General features: G+C 36.5%; 1 protein-coding gene across 1 annotated transcript in view; it reads left to right on the forward strand.

Moving 5' to 3' along the window:
- LOC106071935 (fibroblast growth factor receptor 4-like) overlaps nucleotides 1-17,974 on the forward strand; it is a 50,569-nt gene that overhangs the window by 16,226 nt on the left and 16,369 nt on the right. Inside the window, exon 2 of the mRNA XM_013232168.2 lies at nucleotides 11,710-11,883. Within this exon, the coding sequence (XP_013087622.2) occupies nucleotides 11,814-11,883 (70 nt within the window). The 5' untranslated portion in view covers nucleotides 11,710-11,813. The remainder of the gene's footprint in view (nucleotides 1-11,709; nucleotides 11,884-17,974) is intronic.

Raw genomic sequence — 17,974 nt, forward strand, 5'->3', positions numbered from 1 at the left:
TAAATCTAGATTCTATGTCTTTTGTTAGATTTCAAAAAAAAATTTTTTGTTGCAATTAGAAGGAAAAAACTTGTATATATGGTTTCATGCATACTACCTATGCTACTACTCTATTAATGAATATGGTCACGGTTTGCTCATTAATCTGGCATCCTGTTATGTTATGGGCACATTTATCATAGTTTTAATTTTTTTTTAGTGAGGCAGGAGGGTTTCATGGAGTTTACTAAATCAGGGCTTTAAGTACCTAACAATAATTAACACTACTAACAATAATTAACACTAAAACTTGATATGCATTTACCATTTGACCTTTTTTGTTTTGGTTTATTAACATGCACTCCTGAATGTTTTATTCTCATTTATGTTTTTATTTTTAAAGTACTGAACTTAAAGTGTAATACTAAATTTCTCAGATTTTTTTTATCCTAGACAGAGTATTTACAGATTTGGTAATAAAATTTTGAAAAGTTGCAAGGATTCTCATTTTATTATATAGCATCCACGTACGATAAAACAAAGGAGCTTAATGGCATTTTTTTTATATTGTAAAATAACTTTGGGAGATATGAGTATTTTTTAGCCGATTTATTAATACTTTCTGCTTTTTTAAAATTAGAAATTGAATTAAACTATACCTTCATTTTTTTTTCCTTTGAAATTTTTTTTTGTTTATACTTTATTATCATTCGTTACAGTACGTGCAAAGCAATAAATAAATAAAGGTTAAAAAAAACTCAGTGCATATTCATTGTAAAAAAAATAAATAAATAAAGTTCCTCTTTCAGACCTTGCGATCTATAAGGCGGATATGGTCATCTGTTTCCATGGCCCACGGTTAACATTCATTAGAGTGGTAATTCATATAATACTTTAAACTTAGATGCCGAAATGAAATGCAGACTCCGTTGAGAAATAACTCTGCCACCAAAGCGTTGATTGTGGCTAAATAAAGCAAAAAGTAGGGGGGGGGGAGGAGGAGAAATGGCTCACGTGAAAAATTCCATTGGATGTGTCAGAAGATGTCAGGACATTGTCAAACCGAAGTATTAGCACTACACGTTCTCAGGTCTCCAGTTCAAACCTCCAGTGTCACTCCTGGGGGTCTAGAGGGGCATTTGTTCAAATACCTGGCACGTCCCTGTGTGCTAACGTGTCACTTCCGTCATTCAGCTATCTTAAGGTGCCTCTTTAGCCTGATGGGCAGGATACTGATGCATTGTTGGGCTTTCTTTTATTTTATAGTTGAAACTGACAGAGGACTACTTCCCAAGAAATGGTTGGACTTTGTTACTTCCTTTGTAAGATGTAGATCTAATACAAGATATTGGTTATGTAAGGGTCAAAGAACTATATTAGGTTTCCCAGTTTCTTTGTCTGAAGGTCTACAAGAGTTACGTCAGCAGTGCAACGACAATTTAGAAAAAACAACAAACTTGAAGTGTTTAGAGCGACAGTCACGGACAGAAGTCATTGCGCCCGGGAATATGCGCTTTGCCCAGAACTCAAATGTCTTCATAAAATACTTTGTGCCACCCAAACGGTCAGTGTTATTAAATATGGAACATTTCTGGATTCATTTCACAAATCACCTGAGCGACAGAGGCGACGAGGGCATTTACTGCAGACATGATCTCATTTCAGTATCAGTTTTGTTTTGCGTTTAAGTAGCGTTAGGCATTGACCTTGGTTACACTTCTCGTGTTTTGTGGCTAATTAATGTTTGGAGTTAAGCTTCGCCTTACGACAATCCGGTTAATCGGACATCATTGGGACGCGATTGTTCTGGTCCTTCAAACCGGCTGGTCCAACTCACCGGATTCAACTGTATAAAAGGATTTGTTTCGATACTTTTAGGTTAATGTCTATATTTCCACGACCTACGTGCAATGCTTTGAAAATTATTTGATGTATGTTATGCTTCAACCATATCTCCGCTGATTACTGCCAAACTTAGGTTGTTTGTTGAACGAGGAATGACGAGTGTCACAAACGTTGTAAGACTGCCACCACTAACTGTTTCTCAGAAATGTAATTAAGTTGTCAAGTCAACCAGACACAGCTCTCAGATTGCTTCATTTCAAAATGTTTTTTTCTACTATTATAATTTCGAACATTGAACTCAGTGTGTTGTAAACGATGAATTACGTTGTGTCATTGTTCAGTGTTGTTGTTTTGTTTCTGCTCCAGTGAATCTTGTCAAGTTCAATGCTTATCTGAGTTCTAGCGTTGTGTCAACATGCAAGTCTGAGTATGCTTCAGTGCATGCAGCTTGTTTCTAGTGTTCTCTTGTCCTGTTCCTCTATTGTTAGCATTTATAGAAAATTATTTCTTATGGAATTCCTTCTTCTCCATGTCAGACATATTTGAATTTTTCTTTTCGACAAAGGAATTTTAGACTTAAGTTACACACAGGAAAACTTTTCTGAGCATTATGTGAACAAGTAAAGAAATAAAATGTTCTGACAGCTCAATACTTTTGTATATGTTCAGATAAGCACGTGGACGTGGTGGGTTACATGACTGGGACACTCAAGAAATAAAACATGGCCTCCATTACTACATTGACTTACTTAACGAAATTCGTTTGTCTAATTAGTCTTTCAATCCTGTCACTATTTCGGCACGGAAACGTGGGCCGAATGGTAATTCAAAGCAACACTTGTTGTAATTGCGTTTTCTTTCTGTTGGCCTAATTATTGCAGGTGAAAATCGTGCATAAACAATCACCTATACCCGGTGACCCGGTAGTACAGGGGGAATACCAAACAGCGGGTGTTAGACTGTAGAACATTATATATTTGGAATGCTTTTTTTTTTGTCTTCTTTATAGCACCGCTACGCTGGCGCTTGCTGGATAGGCTGCACATAAAAACCGTCCACCGAGTCTATGTATCATCTTTTTAAGTGACTCGCATACCTGGCAGTCGGCACATTATGTCAGTACCTAACGGTGGTGTTGTAAACCAGACATTTATACTATTCAACTTACCTCCCCCCCCCCTTCTCCGTTTCTCCTTTCGTGATGTGATATGCCATGCCCTCCCTCGCCCTACCCTCGTTACCAAGATGGTATTCTTTTAATTTGCTTCTTAGTGGTTGTCAACCGAGATGAGAACGAGGGCCATCATCGACGATGCAATGCAACGCTTGGCGTGTCCTCCCCATTCTGCTCTCTCTCAATGCGTGTTTGGTATTCCGAGACCATTGCAGCCGAGGAAGACGTGACGGTTAACATTGGGCCAGGGATCACATTGTTACTTGTGAGATGTAGGTTTTGGTGACTGGGTTTGTTATTTACACCACTTTTTTTTTTTTTGTATCCTCGTTTAGTCTTTCTTTGACCAAGTAACGGGGCCACAGCCTAATAAACTAGACCTCCTTTTGGGAGACATTTTTTGTTTTGCTCTGTCTCAGTCTTGGCTGTCTCTGTCCTAAGTTCTCTGTAGATTTGATCGCCCATTGAACTAGTGACTTCTGATAAATAAACACACATCTTTGTGTTCCTGTATTGGGAGAGATGTAGACAAATTTTACTTGTAATCACACTTCTAGCATCACAGTTCTAACTCGTCTAGTATCACACGTTTAGCATCACACTTCTAAAATCACACTTCTAACATCACACTACTTACATCACATTTGTAACATCACACTACTAACATCACACTTCCAGCTTTTCAGTTTAAATGATCACATTTTATTTAAATAAATATTGTAAATGAAGCGCAAATATTTCAGTTGCTCTACTCAGTACCGCAGACACTGAGGACAGACAGACAACACTAGACCTGGAGATTGATATCAAGAGGAAGAGACAGTAAATGAATGACTTTGCGTGGGGTTGTTAGGTCAGTCTACACTTTGCTTATGATTAAAATCTTTTAAAACAATATGAAAGCCTATTTCATACACATTAAAAAAGAATAGAAGATGACATATGAAGCTGGGCCTCTGTTTTCACGTGATATACCACTTATTTCCTTTATTATAATACAAAATAATAGATAATATAACACGATAACAGGATGATATAATTATGTACACTAATATGTGTAGTCGTAATTAACAGTTTCGTACTTTACAAAATCTGTGTACAAGTTGAAGTCGATAAATTCTAACCAATTCACGCCTTATCTTCTATTCACTATATGTGTATTAAACTGCTTTCATTTTGGTGGATATGGTAGTTAGTTTTAGGTCAATCAAATTACCTGGTCTTGAGATTGGTAAATATTTTTTTTGGAGGGAGTGGACTCAACTGATTGCGTCTTTGTCACTGCTGTAGAGTTTTGTTTCTACCACTTTAAGAAACTTGTATAGCCGGTTGTTCGTCTCTGTGACATTTGGTAATCATTAGAACAGAACTCGCGGTCCTCAGTCTGGGCATCTAGTGTAGAGGAAAACTCCTTTCTAAGCTAGTATTCCCCAATTACTGCTTTAAACTGAGACATTTAACTACACGAGAGCTCTTCAACAATACCATTAATGCATTAGACACGGGTAGAACCCAGCACATATTGAGAACATTGCTACAAATGAACCTTTCAAAAAGTGTCAATACTTATGAACCTAACTTACCGTACAGGCGCATTAACACAAGGCTGTTCATTTATCAACGTTCAAAAGACGCAGTCGTAAATGTATCAGATAATCAGGTAGGATAAACACCTTGAGGAGAATGTAAATGTATCAGATAATCAGGTAGGATAAACGCCTTGAGGAGAATGTAAATGTATCAGATAATCAGGTAGGATAAACGCCTTGAGGAGAATGTAAATGTATCAGATAATCAGGTAGGATAAACGCCTTGAGGAGAATGTAAATGTATCAGATAATCAGGTAGGATAAACGCCTTGAGGAGAATGTAAATGTATCAGATAATCAGGAAGCATAAACGCCTTGAGGAGAATGTAAATGTATCAGATAATCAGGTAGGATAAACGCCTTGAGGAGAATGTAAATGTATCAGATAATCAGGTAGGATAAACGCCTTGAGGAGAATGTAAATGTATCAGATAATCAGGTAGGATAAACGCCTTGAGGAGAATGTAAATGTATCAGATAATCAGGTAGGATAAACGCCTTGAGGAGAATGTAAATGTATCAGATAATCAGGTAGGATAAACGCCTTGAGGAGAATGTAAATGTATCAGATAATCAGGAAGGATAAACGCCTTGAGGAGAATGTAAATGTAGATATAAATTATGCCTCGTTGTATTGCCTCGTTACTCTCGATAGACGAACGAATTTTCCTCACTAAGGCGAAGAGTTTAGCACATTTAGACCTTGTTTCATGATATAAACTGCTAGAATAGTAACATGTCAGTAGATCAATACAGTTTGTAGTCTTTAGAAAAGAAAGTTTTGTCTATATAAAATTTAATAGAGCGCATTCACGCTGACTAGATGAGACATTTCTGCCCTCTTCATTCTATTGTTTTATTTATTACCTTTTCAAGAAAAAAGTATTTCTGTTAAGGACAATTGTTTCTTTAAATGCTTTACAATGTCCTGGCCGTCAGCAAGTATCTTCGTACTTGTATGTTTCTATGCCACTATAACAAACGGGCTCTCTATTGTGCTGAACTCAGGGCCGGTGATGAGTCAGTCAAATGGACGTCAGGTAACTTTATGATTCATAAGTACACCTTTATTTTCTCTCTCTTAAGTTTCACATTCAGAAATCTGGGTCGTCAATCCCTGACGCATATGAAAACATGTTGGTTTTAAATCGTGTTCTTCAAAAGTATTTAAAAAGCAAATAATGTGAACATAAAGAGGAAAATTTCAAACACAATTTCTGACAAATTATTACGTTGACTTTTAAACAAAGGAAAACTTTTTTTTTCCTTTTTTTTTTACTTAAAAAGAAAACCCTGTAATTTTTGCTTTTCACATTTGTGGCCCTTCACCTCCAAATTGTCGAACCCTTCCTAATTTGTATTGGAGTCATTTCCGTTCACATTTGAAGCGTCCTCTTCTCTTGTCCAATGACTTTGTCTTTACTAATTTTTTTTTTACCACTTTCAGAGTAGCATATTATACACTGTTCATTGTATATTGGATATTATCTTATACGGGGACGAACCTGCTCGTTTTTAACGCACTCTACTATCATCTTTGGTTTGGTGAGTACCAATTGGTCACATCGAATCTCTAGCACCAACTATGCATTGAGCGCATGTTTTGATCAAACAATACTGAGAGAAACGTTTAAACAAGTGACATGGATCGAAGGAATGTGTTCTCGCTCATTCTCCATTATTCGAGATAGCGCTCGAGGGCGGGTGACAATCGGTCTAGGTATTAAACTCTTTAATTGTAGAAACTCGCCAACGGCTTTGGATATGTTAATAGACTGTGAACAGAGATCTAGATGATGTGTATATACGTTAGAGATTTTATTGTCGCATTTAAATGTTCAGCGCTGCTTTGAATAGCGTCTACATTTGATGTGACAGTATACTTTATAAATTACACACACACACACACACATATATATATGCACGCACATGTATAACTTGCATGCAAAAGTAGGCTTTTAGTAAGAATCTTTTGGTATGGACTTTCCACAAGAGCCTATAAAGAAGATCTGTATCTCGTGGAGCACTTCTCAGTTCGGTTAGTCTGGGCATGCAGTACAAAGTAGTAAATGAAATGTAGATAAATAAATGGTCATGACATTTTCTTGTTCACACACATGTCCAATGCAGACTCTCTACATATCGAACGATAGTTATTATCATGCTATGGAGTATCAGAATCAACGATACCCCAGCAGCAAAAGTTAACATCCATCCCTCTACAGTGCCCACGACAAACAAAATCCGCGCATGAAGCCATACAAAAGAGTAGTGAATAAGTCAATTGGAAGACTACAGCAGAAGGTAGAACATGCACAAATAGATTCATAGGTTACAATTATGTGTAGACCAACACAGTTGGAAGACATTAATGACTAAAGGAAGAAATTCATTCAGGGAAGAAACATATTCCTAATGTTGAAGAATTATCTAAAGGTTAAATGTCTGACTTTGTGTAAGCTGATCTTTCCTTATACCGACGTTGTAATGTGTAAACTTAAGGAAAATATTTTTTTTTTAGGTGTGCACATTAAAATAACACATTTATCAAATATTAGTCACTTTCAAGACACACTTATAAAATAGAATACGCACTTTCAAGACACACTTATAAAATAGAATACGCACTTTCAAGACACATATAAAATAGAATACGCACTTTCAAGACACGTATCATATAAATTACGCAATTTCAAAAATCACGTATCAAATAGTTGCGCAAATGACAAAAAAATTGCACACTTACAAGACACTAATATCAAATACATCCACACAGACTCCTAATTGATGAAAAAAAAACAACTTTCCAAATCCTCCATTTTTTAGCGGGGAAAAGACGCTAATAGTTTTGTGTTTTATCCGTCTGTCCTGTTTAGATCCCAGAAACAAGAAAAGAGAGTGAAAATCTGACATCATAATATTTTAGACCAGTGATGCCCAGCCTAATTCGACCTGCGGGCCATTTTAGTTTCCGACACTAGTGTCGCGGGCCACATGACCGAAAAGAACAAAAACGTAATGAAATGGAACTAAAACTATTTTATTAGAAACCCGTGGATCTATCACTGACATTAATTAGTCAGATGTTTGAAGTTTGTCTTCTTTTCTACCCTTTGAAAAAAATGGCTTCATTTCTCTACTTACAATATGAACAACATTCTATCTAGCTGAACCACCGACTTATTTTCTTATCACTTTTTGGCAACTATTCAATCCTTAGATCTCTAGGCGAAGTTTAACAATATTTTATTCGAGGATCAAATCATGAATGCTGCCATTTTTTTTTTGTTTTTTTTTTAAACAGCCACACTTTCTTTACAAATCAAATACGTTGGCTCATTGTCATGTTCCGTAAAGATCCGTTCACTTTTCCTGTTAGATTATACATTTAGTCTCATTTCATAAACATACAAAGGTCATGGTACCAATCCATCAGAGAAAAAGTTAGGGCCCTAACGTAGGTAAAAATAACTTTATCAACCCTTTAGAGACGGGATTTTTTACACTTTGAGCCGTCGTTTCGGCGGGCCGGAAGGAAACACTTTGCGGGCCGGATCTGGCCCGCGGGCCGTATTTTGGGCATCACTGTTTTAGACCATTAAAAGTTCTGATGCAACGGCTACTCTTTTTCTTTTCTGAAAGCGAAAAATCTAATTTTCTAAATCCCTTATGCAAGCAGTATTTTCATAAAAATACACACCACTAGTTACAAACATTGGAGTTAGGGGCAATGACTATTTACCATTCTACAAACATATACAAATGGTTTTAGATTTTTTGTCAACATTTTTTTTTAAACAAATGTATTGCTAAGTTAAATAAGTTCTGTCATACTAACTAGCTATACTACATTTACACACACACAAAATGTGTCCTTTTTTTTAAAGAGAAAAAAAAAACACTATTTAGTATGCATATAAGTTGGACTTAATTTAAAACAACACTTAATAAGTAATTTTTCATATTACCTCATAAACTGCAGTGCTGCGCCATAGCTGTACAACACTTAACTAAAGGAATAATTTTTTTTTACTGAAATATTTTTTTCTTGAGGATTTGAATTAGAGATTGACACTTTACAAAACAATTAGATCAATTAAATATTCATTATATTCATTATAAGACATTGGTTAGGCCAGGTTCACATCTAACATTATTCACTTCCACCTATCCTTTTGGTCTGCTGGACCGCTGGGGCACCACACAATATCTGTCAACCTTCTTTCTCCATTCTTCTCTGTCATTTTTCTTTGATAGAATTTCATTCTGATGTTCTTTCTGAAAATATTGAAACCTGCCTTTTTATCTGCCTGGGTGGACCACTTCGGGGGCCGATTTGAGTTTGTGTTTCCACACAAACTGTCTTTGTAACCTTGTTTTTGTAACGTAATGTTTCAGGCAGTCTGTAACAAGACCTTCGTCTAATATTAATTTCACTGAACCAATTAATTTCTCAATATTTCAAATTATTATTGCATCTAATCTCTTGCCCACACAAACTACATAACAAGTGTTAAGTGACAGGTCCTATCATCCTACGCTGGGGGACAGTGCCCGCCGACCTCCTCGTGGTGTCCTCTGGTAACTGGAGTTAGTTCACCCCCTTGCTCTCGAGGTGTTCCGAAAAGGGCTGACATTGCGGGAGCACCCCAACTTTCCTAGAAGACTCTCACGCTCTCCTGGTGCAGAGCTCTGCTGGTGAGGTTAGGGGAAAATGCTAAGCTCTGATTAACATAACCCCTGCACACTCGTCTGTTGTCTATCGGGGCTATAGCTTATGCTGAGCTGATCAGCCACTGCCCTGGAGACTCGTGAAGGGTCAAGCCATTAAAATTTGAGGGCTCTAAACTGGTGGTTACAAAAAAGGTCTCCTGCTCCACTCCACTTTTTGGATTTAACCCTGCCCATACGAGTGGTGATGATCATCCTACTATTAATATATTGTCGAGCATCAGTTCATGACAGTAACAAACAAAAATATTTAAAATATTTGTCACGTGACTGACTTAATAAATATTTACGACTTAACTTTTCAAATTAAGTTTTTCCAATTTCGAAAGAGGATCAGATCAGTCTTGTATGTTGTATGTAAAGCTTACTGTATCTTTTTTATCTAGATACCTAGATACCTGTACAGATCATTCCTTGAAGTAGGGATCTTGTGAAATCTTGCTTAGAATTTATCTCTGTCGATCTTGAATAACAATTAACAGTCAAAAAATTATAAATTTTAAACACAATTAAATACAAAGGATGAAAACAAAATATTTGCATTTTTATCAAAACGATCTTTTTACTCTTTCTCTCTCTCTCTCTCTCTCTCTCTCTCTCTCTCTCTCTCTCTCTTTCTCAATTATTCTCTTTCTTTTGTTTCTTGCATTGTTTTTGAGTATATGTGAATTTGATATAACTCAATGGGATGAACCGTCACTGGTATAAATGAACAAAGTTGAGAAAACGAATTCTAAATGTTTCCAGAGATGTTCTTGTAGTACAATCATAGAATACCGCAAATCCAATTTTTTATCCTTTTAATAATATTGCATGCCTTGTCTGATTTATCTTTAGACACGCAGGGAAAAAAAATTCTAAAAAAGCAAACATATCACAAAAGATTCTTTTTTTTTGATTTCTCCTCGTATGGTTTGTATTGAGTAACCAGAGTATCCATTCTATGGCGACAGAAGAGCGAAAGTAAAGACATGAATAAATAGGTTTCAAAGTTGAAGGTCACCTTCATTCATTCTTTTCAATTGTTTACTATCCTGAGAAACTTAAGGTGAAACATGGTAGCAGTTTCGCATGCACACACACATGCACACATACACACTTGAACAATTGAGGTTTTTAGTGATGTCTTTGTTTTCTTCTATACGCCGCCATGACTGTCGCATTTCTTTTTACTTCATCGAGCATTTGTCTTCCATTAATTCCACTGCTTTATAGTTATGTGTTGACCTATCATGTCTTCCAGTAATTCTACTGCTTTATATTTATGTGTTGACATAGCATGTCTTCCAGTAATTCTACTGCTTTATATTTATGTGTTGACCTATCATGTCTTCCAGTAATTCTACTGCTTAATAGTTATGTGTGGACCTATCATGTCTTCCAGTAATTCTACTGCTTTATAGTTATGTGTTGACCTAGCTTGTCTTCCAATAATTCTACTGCTTTATAGTTATGTGTGGACCTATCATGTCTTCCAGTAATTCTACTGCTTTATAGTTATGTGTTGACCTATCATGTCTTCCTGTAATTCTACTGCTTTATAGTTATGTGTTGACCTAGCATGTCTTCCTGTAATTCTACAGCTTTATATTTATGTGTTGACCTAGCATGTCTTCCAGTAATTCTACTGCTTTATAGTTATGTGTTGACCTATCATGTCTTCCAGTAATTCTACTGCTTTATATTTATGTGTTGACCTAGCATGTCTTCCTGTAATTCCACTGCTTTATAGTTATGTGTTGACCTAGCATGTCTTCCTGTAATTCTACTGCTTTATAGTTATGTGTTGACCTATCATGTCTTCCAGTAATTCTACTGCTTTATAGTTATGTGTTGACCTATCATGTCTTCCAGTAATTCTACTGCTTTATAGTTTATGTGTTGACCTATCATGTCTTCCAGTAATTCTACTGCTTTATATTTATGTGTTGACCTAGCATGTCTTCCAGTAATTCTACTGCTTTATAGTTATGTGTTGACCTATCATGTCTTCCAGTAATTCTACTGCTTTATAGTTATGTGTTGACCTAGCATGTCTTCCAGTAATTCTACTGCTTTATAGTTATGTGTTGACCTATCATGTCTTCCAGTAATTCTACTGCTTTATAGTTATGTGTTGACCTATCATGTCTTCCAGTAATTCTACTGCTTTATATTTATGTGTTGACCTATCATGTCTTCCAGTAATTCTACTGCTTTATAGTTATGTGTTGACCTATCATGTTTTCCAGTAATTCTACTGCTTTATAGTTATGTGTTGACCTATCATGTCTTCCAGTAATTCTACTGCTTTATAGTTATGTGTTGACCTTTAAGGATCTATTACAAATCACACAGTAATGCCATGTCATCTTGTATGTGTTGTAGACTTATGCTATTTTCTTTCTCCAGAAACATCGCAACAACCATGACCACGTGACCAGCAAGAATGGAGTTACGATGGGTAACGTAGCCAAGGCTAACAACGCCATGATATCTTAGAGTTCTGTAGAAAGATGGGATATTACTGGTCATTTCTGTTGGTCATCAATTGTTTAATTGGATTTCCCACTTCATTTTGCCAAGGTAAGGCTTAGCTCCCCTTCATTTTTTGTGTGTGTCCAACTTTAAATCTTGACCCTCCATTTTGAATTGTCCAAACCTAAAAATTTGTTGAGCAACTCGATAGGAAAACTTGCTCATCGTCTTTGAATCACAAGGTTGTCAAACATCAAATTGTATTGGGTCTAATTGGGTGACAATTAATATTCATTAGAATTCTTCCATCAGTTACTTTTTCTTTTTAAATCCTTTTAACACTAAAGAAACAAGTGACTTAGAAATGTCTTGCATAGACTCGAATCAATGACTTTTTAAGTCATTTCGACTGATTCTGTAGTTTTCAAAAAATTCGACCGTAACGTCTTCAGTAACCACGACTAGCTCGTGGTTTAAACATTCCTTAGTTGTACTATCTAGAATTGTGTAGAGTCAAACGCTCTAGTGTTGTACGACTCAATGTGGTAGAAGTTACTTTCAGGGAGATTTCGCCTTAAGGTTACATGTGTTTCTCACGTGACTCGGTAAAGGTATACAATGCATACTTTTCTGTCTTCAGTTTTGCAGACGATAATTTCACGTTTTTAAAGCCAACAAGAGCATTCTATGACAAGTGTAACGATTAACTCCATTATTTTCCACTGGTAACCATAACACGCTCTAAGTAGATTAGAACTCGAGATTCGCGGATAGCATCCAAGCGCTTGACTTCTCAGCCACCTCACTCCGTTGTAGCTGGTCTACGTGTTTAAGTTCAGATGACCAATATACCGACTATTTGAAGTGAGTTACCTTTCGTTTTGGCTTATCCTGCTTTTTTTTATACGGATTTTAGATTTTAAAAAAATGTATTTCGTAGCTGAGGCCACAGTTGATATAATTATTTAGACATTTTATGGAGACCCATTATACTGGTATAATGTATTGAGAAACAAGAGACGGTGTTCGTTTAAAAAAAAAAACAATCCTCCTTTAAGAGTCGTATTTGTTGAATGTTTTTGTTTTCTTCTCGACTGAAGAGCTTGGTTAAACTAGAACTCAATGATCTCTCTCTTCATCTGTCATCTCCTCTATCTCTCACTAGTTTTCACTACCCTCGCGCCAAGTCTCGGTTTACGGTGTTTCAGACAGATCAATAACACGAGGTTTCAGCGCCAGTGTAGATGTTGAAAACCTCGTTTTCCGGCACCCTTCATCGCCTGACAGATCTTGCTTCCCCCCAGTGAGTAGCAGACGAGAGGAAGCTGAGGCGGCGGCACACAACAAAAACGAAAAGCTCCACCCATTTTTTTCTTTTCTTTTTTGGTTAACAAAAAGTTATTCTTCAGCTTTCTTTTCTTGTTAGCTGTCCGCACTGACCACTTTGGTGGTCAGCTGAATGTTTCTGTAAGGCAGAACGCACCGCACATTGTTGCCCTTTCGGTAGTTTGATCCTACCACCTACAGGAAATAAGCTTTGTCTCCCTAACCAAGACACGAGGATGTAGTCGTGGGCATTAATGTGAGACATTGTTTACACTTTGATTGAGAGAAATAAAACGAAAGCAAGAGAACGGGGAGTATTGGTAGCCATTCAATAAATGCTGTTTGGTAGTCGAGTTCAAAGGGAAGGAAAGAAACGAGTTTCTAGCTCTACACTTAGCTTGGACCCAATGTCTCGCCTTGACTGCCAACCGTTACTAGACACACATTTGGAATGTAGCTGCGATTCATTTTTCGTTTCTAAAATAAAAAAAAATCATTTAATAAAAGAAATGTTTTAATATCATTGGGAGGTAAACGACTAAAGCAGCTATTCCCAAATTAATAGTTCTAACAATTCATTTCAGAATAGCTTCCTACTGAGTCGTGATCCGTTTCTTTTCTTATCTTTAAGAAACCATTTAGGGTAGCTTCTGAATAGCCGTTTCCAAGACTGCACATGTATTCACCTAACAACTCAATCAAACATTAACGTGACATATATTTTGTTTCTTTCCACGTGTTGTATTGTCTTTCTCCTTCTTCTCCTTTCTCAGCATTCTCTTTCTATGTGTGCGTGCGCGCGTGTGTGTGCGTGTCAATTACATACTCTACTGATAAGGTTGTGTCACGTGGTACGCCCTTTAACCCGTAGTTAAATACCCAGTATAAATAATTGCACTGTATCAACAAGCTCTCTATCCATTTCGTCTCAGACCCACGCTGGTGCAGACTTTGGCACAGAACCCCCCTCCCCTCCCTCGCCCCAACTAAATTTAGAGGGATTCTCACTTTATGTCGTTGTGTTACCCTTGAACTATTATCTCTTCACATATACTTTGGTTGAAATTGATGGTTCTGATTGTACCAAGCGTTATTATGATGCATCACACATGTTTTTACTTATTAACTTAGAAATATACATTTTAAACTTAAGAATACAGCTATAGCTGACCAATAAAGTTTACAACAGTCGTAACTGACCAATTTAAACTTACAAACACAACAGTAGAAAACCATTCATTTTTTTTTATTTGAAAAATACAATTTTGTAACAGTTCATACAAAAATCACCAGATTTTCTTCAAATAGTAAAGTTTTTCAAATGATTGCCGAGTCACTTCTGTGAAATTCTAAACAATCCGTACACAGTCAACAACATTATAATGAAACAAATAGTTCAGTTTACAGATCGATTATAATCAAAATAGGACCCTCAGTTTAAAAAATAAATGTATATTTGTTTTTCAGGTTGAATTTTTAAAAAATCCCACTCACCCGCTAGTCCTTCTTCTTTCAGCTCACCATTAATTCTATCTATTAACTCTACCGACATGTACAATTTTTAACTCAGACAAAAAAAAAAAAGGTTCATAAAAGAAAAAAAAAAACTTTCTAGTAACCAGGCGTGTCTGGCACCGCTGGGATAAAAAGGGTTACGACCCCTTGCCTTCAGTTTATTTGTTTCCGGGTCTATTTTACATAAACACACGTGGAAGGGATATGTTTTTAGATCGCCGCGGCCTGTGAGCAGCTCAGCTTCTGGCTGGTTTACTGGCTTGAGTAAAAATGGCCTGAGCTGCAAAGCTTTTACCTCAAACTGGACACCGGGCGTCATTCACATTTCTGTTAGCATGACCTTAACCGAGGGGAAGAAGTTTGAAAGAAATGTTCCTTTCTTTGACTGATAATTTGCCAAAGTTAGACGTATTTTAGTAGGCTACATCATCTTGTTTTAAAACCAAAGTTAATTTTCACAGAAGTGGAAAAACAATCATTATAAGACTAAGACACTGCTTTATTGATCCTTATGGACGTTTTGTTGCGATTACAAGGACTCATCTCTCATATACAGACAACAGAAACCTTTTAACCAGTTTTTCTCCTCCTCCTAACTATTTTTTTTTTGTTTTGTTTCCCAAATTATAATGCAGTGGATGGACTATTTGAAAACAAAACGCTATACTTAATTGTATGTATTTTTCTTGTCGTGTTTTTCCAAAGTTATCCCATCCAAAATATGAACATGTTTTAGAATAGATGACTTTCCTTACAGTGTAGTGTAGAATGTAAGACCTGTTCAAATCTTATCTTCATTTATCTTATATTGCATCGTGTTCTGCTTTAATTTTTTTTTAACTCGGTCTCTACGTTTTCTTTTTACCATTTTCGAGCTTCAGAGAAAACAATGTTTTGAACAATGTCCATATCTTATCTTGTACATTGCAGACGTTCCAAAAAAAAAATGTTTACTTCCTACCCGTATCCATGTAATATAGTCGTGTATTTAGAGACTTAAAAACCTGTTCAATAAATCTCTTTTTTGTTCTGGCTAATTCAGTCCTTCTCATGCTCTATTTGCATTACGGAAGAAGGAGTACGTGTACGAATTAGTCCTAGCATATGATAATAAAACAAGAAAAAAAATAAAAATACTTTCTTTTTAAAAGACAATAAGTCATTTATACAACTTATACAGCGATTGTTTTTCTTCTAAAAAATAATGAGTGTTAAATTTAAAAAAATGGAACATTTTTACCCCAGCCCCTTTCTCCCCGAGAAAGAATCCTGCTTAAACGAATGTATAGATCTACTACACTTTATAATATTCAAATGATATGCATTTAGATCTAGACTTAGAAGACGACGCGCAAAATTTTCCTGAATTAATTTGATTTTTTTTTTAAAGCCTTGCATACGGGAGCTTCCGAAAGCGATAGTCCTTTCAAAACCCGTGTTGGATCTAGACCTAGAATCCTAGATCTAGATCTCTAGCCAAATTTAAATTTATTTCATTTTTTTTAATTGAAAAAAAATGATAAATCAAACTATAGTTTTCCCCGTGTGGCCAACGAACTAGTAATTCTTTTCTCAGCGATATACATCAACTTAAATTTCTAGATACATCTTTAGAGCCGTTTTTTGAGATCAGCGTCCTGGTTCCTTCGTCCTCCATGAAGTTTTGACTTGAATAGAGGCAGTGTGAAGAGTGCCTTTATCTTGTAGAACTAATGAATGCGAGGCCAGACTGAAATGGTCATTTAAATCAACTTTTCCATAAGAACAAAGATTTCTTTATCTCTATCTGGGACATAAAGTTTGGAACCCTCGACATTCAAGATGTACCCCTGTACACTGCCATAGCTAACAACGTAGATATTGTGCAGCGTGTATACTACATGGAAACAAAACATAACATAAACAACACGATTTTGAAAGACACAGACTGGCAGTCGCTCTGGTAACCAAGTAGAGAAACAAAAAAAACTGGCAAGCAAACTCCTTGTATTGCGACCTATTAATGTTTATACTGCCGTGTATTGCCTGCCGTCTTTCTAAAGAAGGAACTGTGTTCTCTTGTGAAGGGGCGAGAGCAATTGAAGCCAACCTTTTTTTTTTTTTTTTTTTGAGGGTTTTGGGGAGGGAGGGTCATTTAATTGTAATAGAGAAGAGGAGAGAATTTGGAACTTGGAAGAGTGAAGAGAAGGAGAGGAGTGGGTATTAGCTTGTACTGCTTCAACAAGTGGGTCGAACTTCCGGTCCGGGCCACGGTGACAAGGAACTCCTTGTTTGAATAGGTTCAAGGCGTAGACACCCGGTAGAAGGGGGGGATGGGGGCGTACCTGTCTGTTGGGAGGTATTGATAGCTTTCTGAGATGGTGGCTGTGTTGGGAAAAAAAATAGGGTGTCTACCCACTCCCCCCCCCCTCCGACTCTTGCACATTATCGAGGTAGCCAGGTCTCGTTCTTTGATTGGTCTTACCCCTCCCCTAGCTGCAGCCGTGAGGGGTGGGAAAGTCTAATTTCACCTGTCAGCTTTATATAAACGCCACCAGGCCTGGAGATTTAAAACATGGTGGAGAGAGTTTTGAAAAATCTGGCATCCAGTGTTAGTCTTCTCTCTGTCCCACTCCCCCCTTTGTTAAATATTCAACCTGGCCATATTACCTGAGGGTAGAAGCCGATCGATTAAATTATTTTACTTCTTCAGTAGAGTATTACTATATTAAAAAAAAAAGTAATTATCATAATGATTACTAGTTGACCACCGATCTTTAGACAGTAATGTACACTTGTACTAGTACACTTGTCTTATAATAAGGTAATACTTGTTAACTTTCCTTACTTACAACTCTTCGGAAATATCTCATTTTTTTTAAAAAGTTAAACAATTAAAAAACACAACACAATGGGAGATGAAAACTGAGAAGATCATTCATCTAATCCCTTTTATTTATTCTAACTCTGCCACCAATTGTGCAACTTTTTTTTTTGGTTCTCATTTTGAATGTTTATCATGTCGGCTTATTCTCCAAATCTAGTATCAAAAGTCCACCACCTCTTTCTCCCCATCCCAATAGACTACGCGTCCATCCCAGCCCTTTCCTTTTTTAAAAAATCCAATATCTTCTTATCTTATATGATACAGACGTTACTTCAGAAAAGAAGATGATTACGTCCTAGCACATGGATAATGTACAAAAAAAATCTATATTATAAATATGTCATTTACGCTGCTTTTTGCTCATATAAAGTCAGATAAGCGTGTCTCTATGTAGATGTAGACACAACAGATTCAAAAGACTAAAACTCTGAACAATGCTTGGGCAATGATTTTTTTTTTTTTGATTTCCATTAGTTACCACGCAGTGCTCGT

Source organism: Biomphalaria glabrata, chromosome 1 (assembly GCF_947242115.1).
Source record: "Biomphalaria glabrata chromosome 1, xgBioGlab47.1, whole genome shotgun sequence".
Lineage (NCBI taxonomy): Eukaryota > Metazoa > Mollusca > Gastropoda > Planorbidae > Biomphalaria > Biomphalaria glabrata.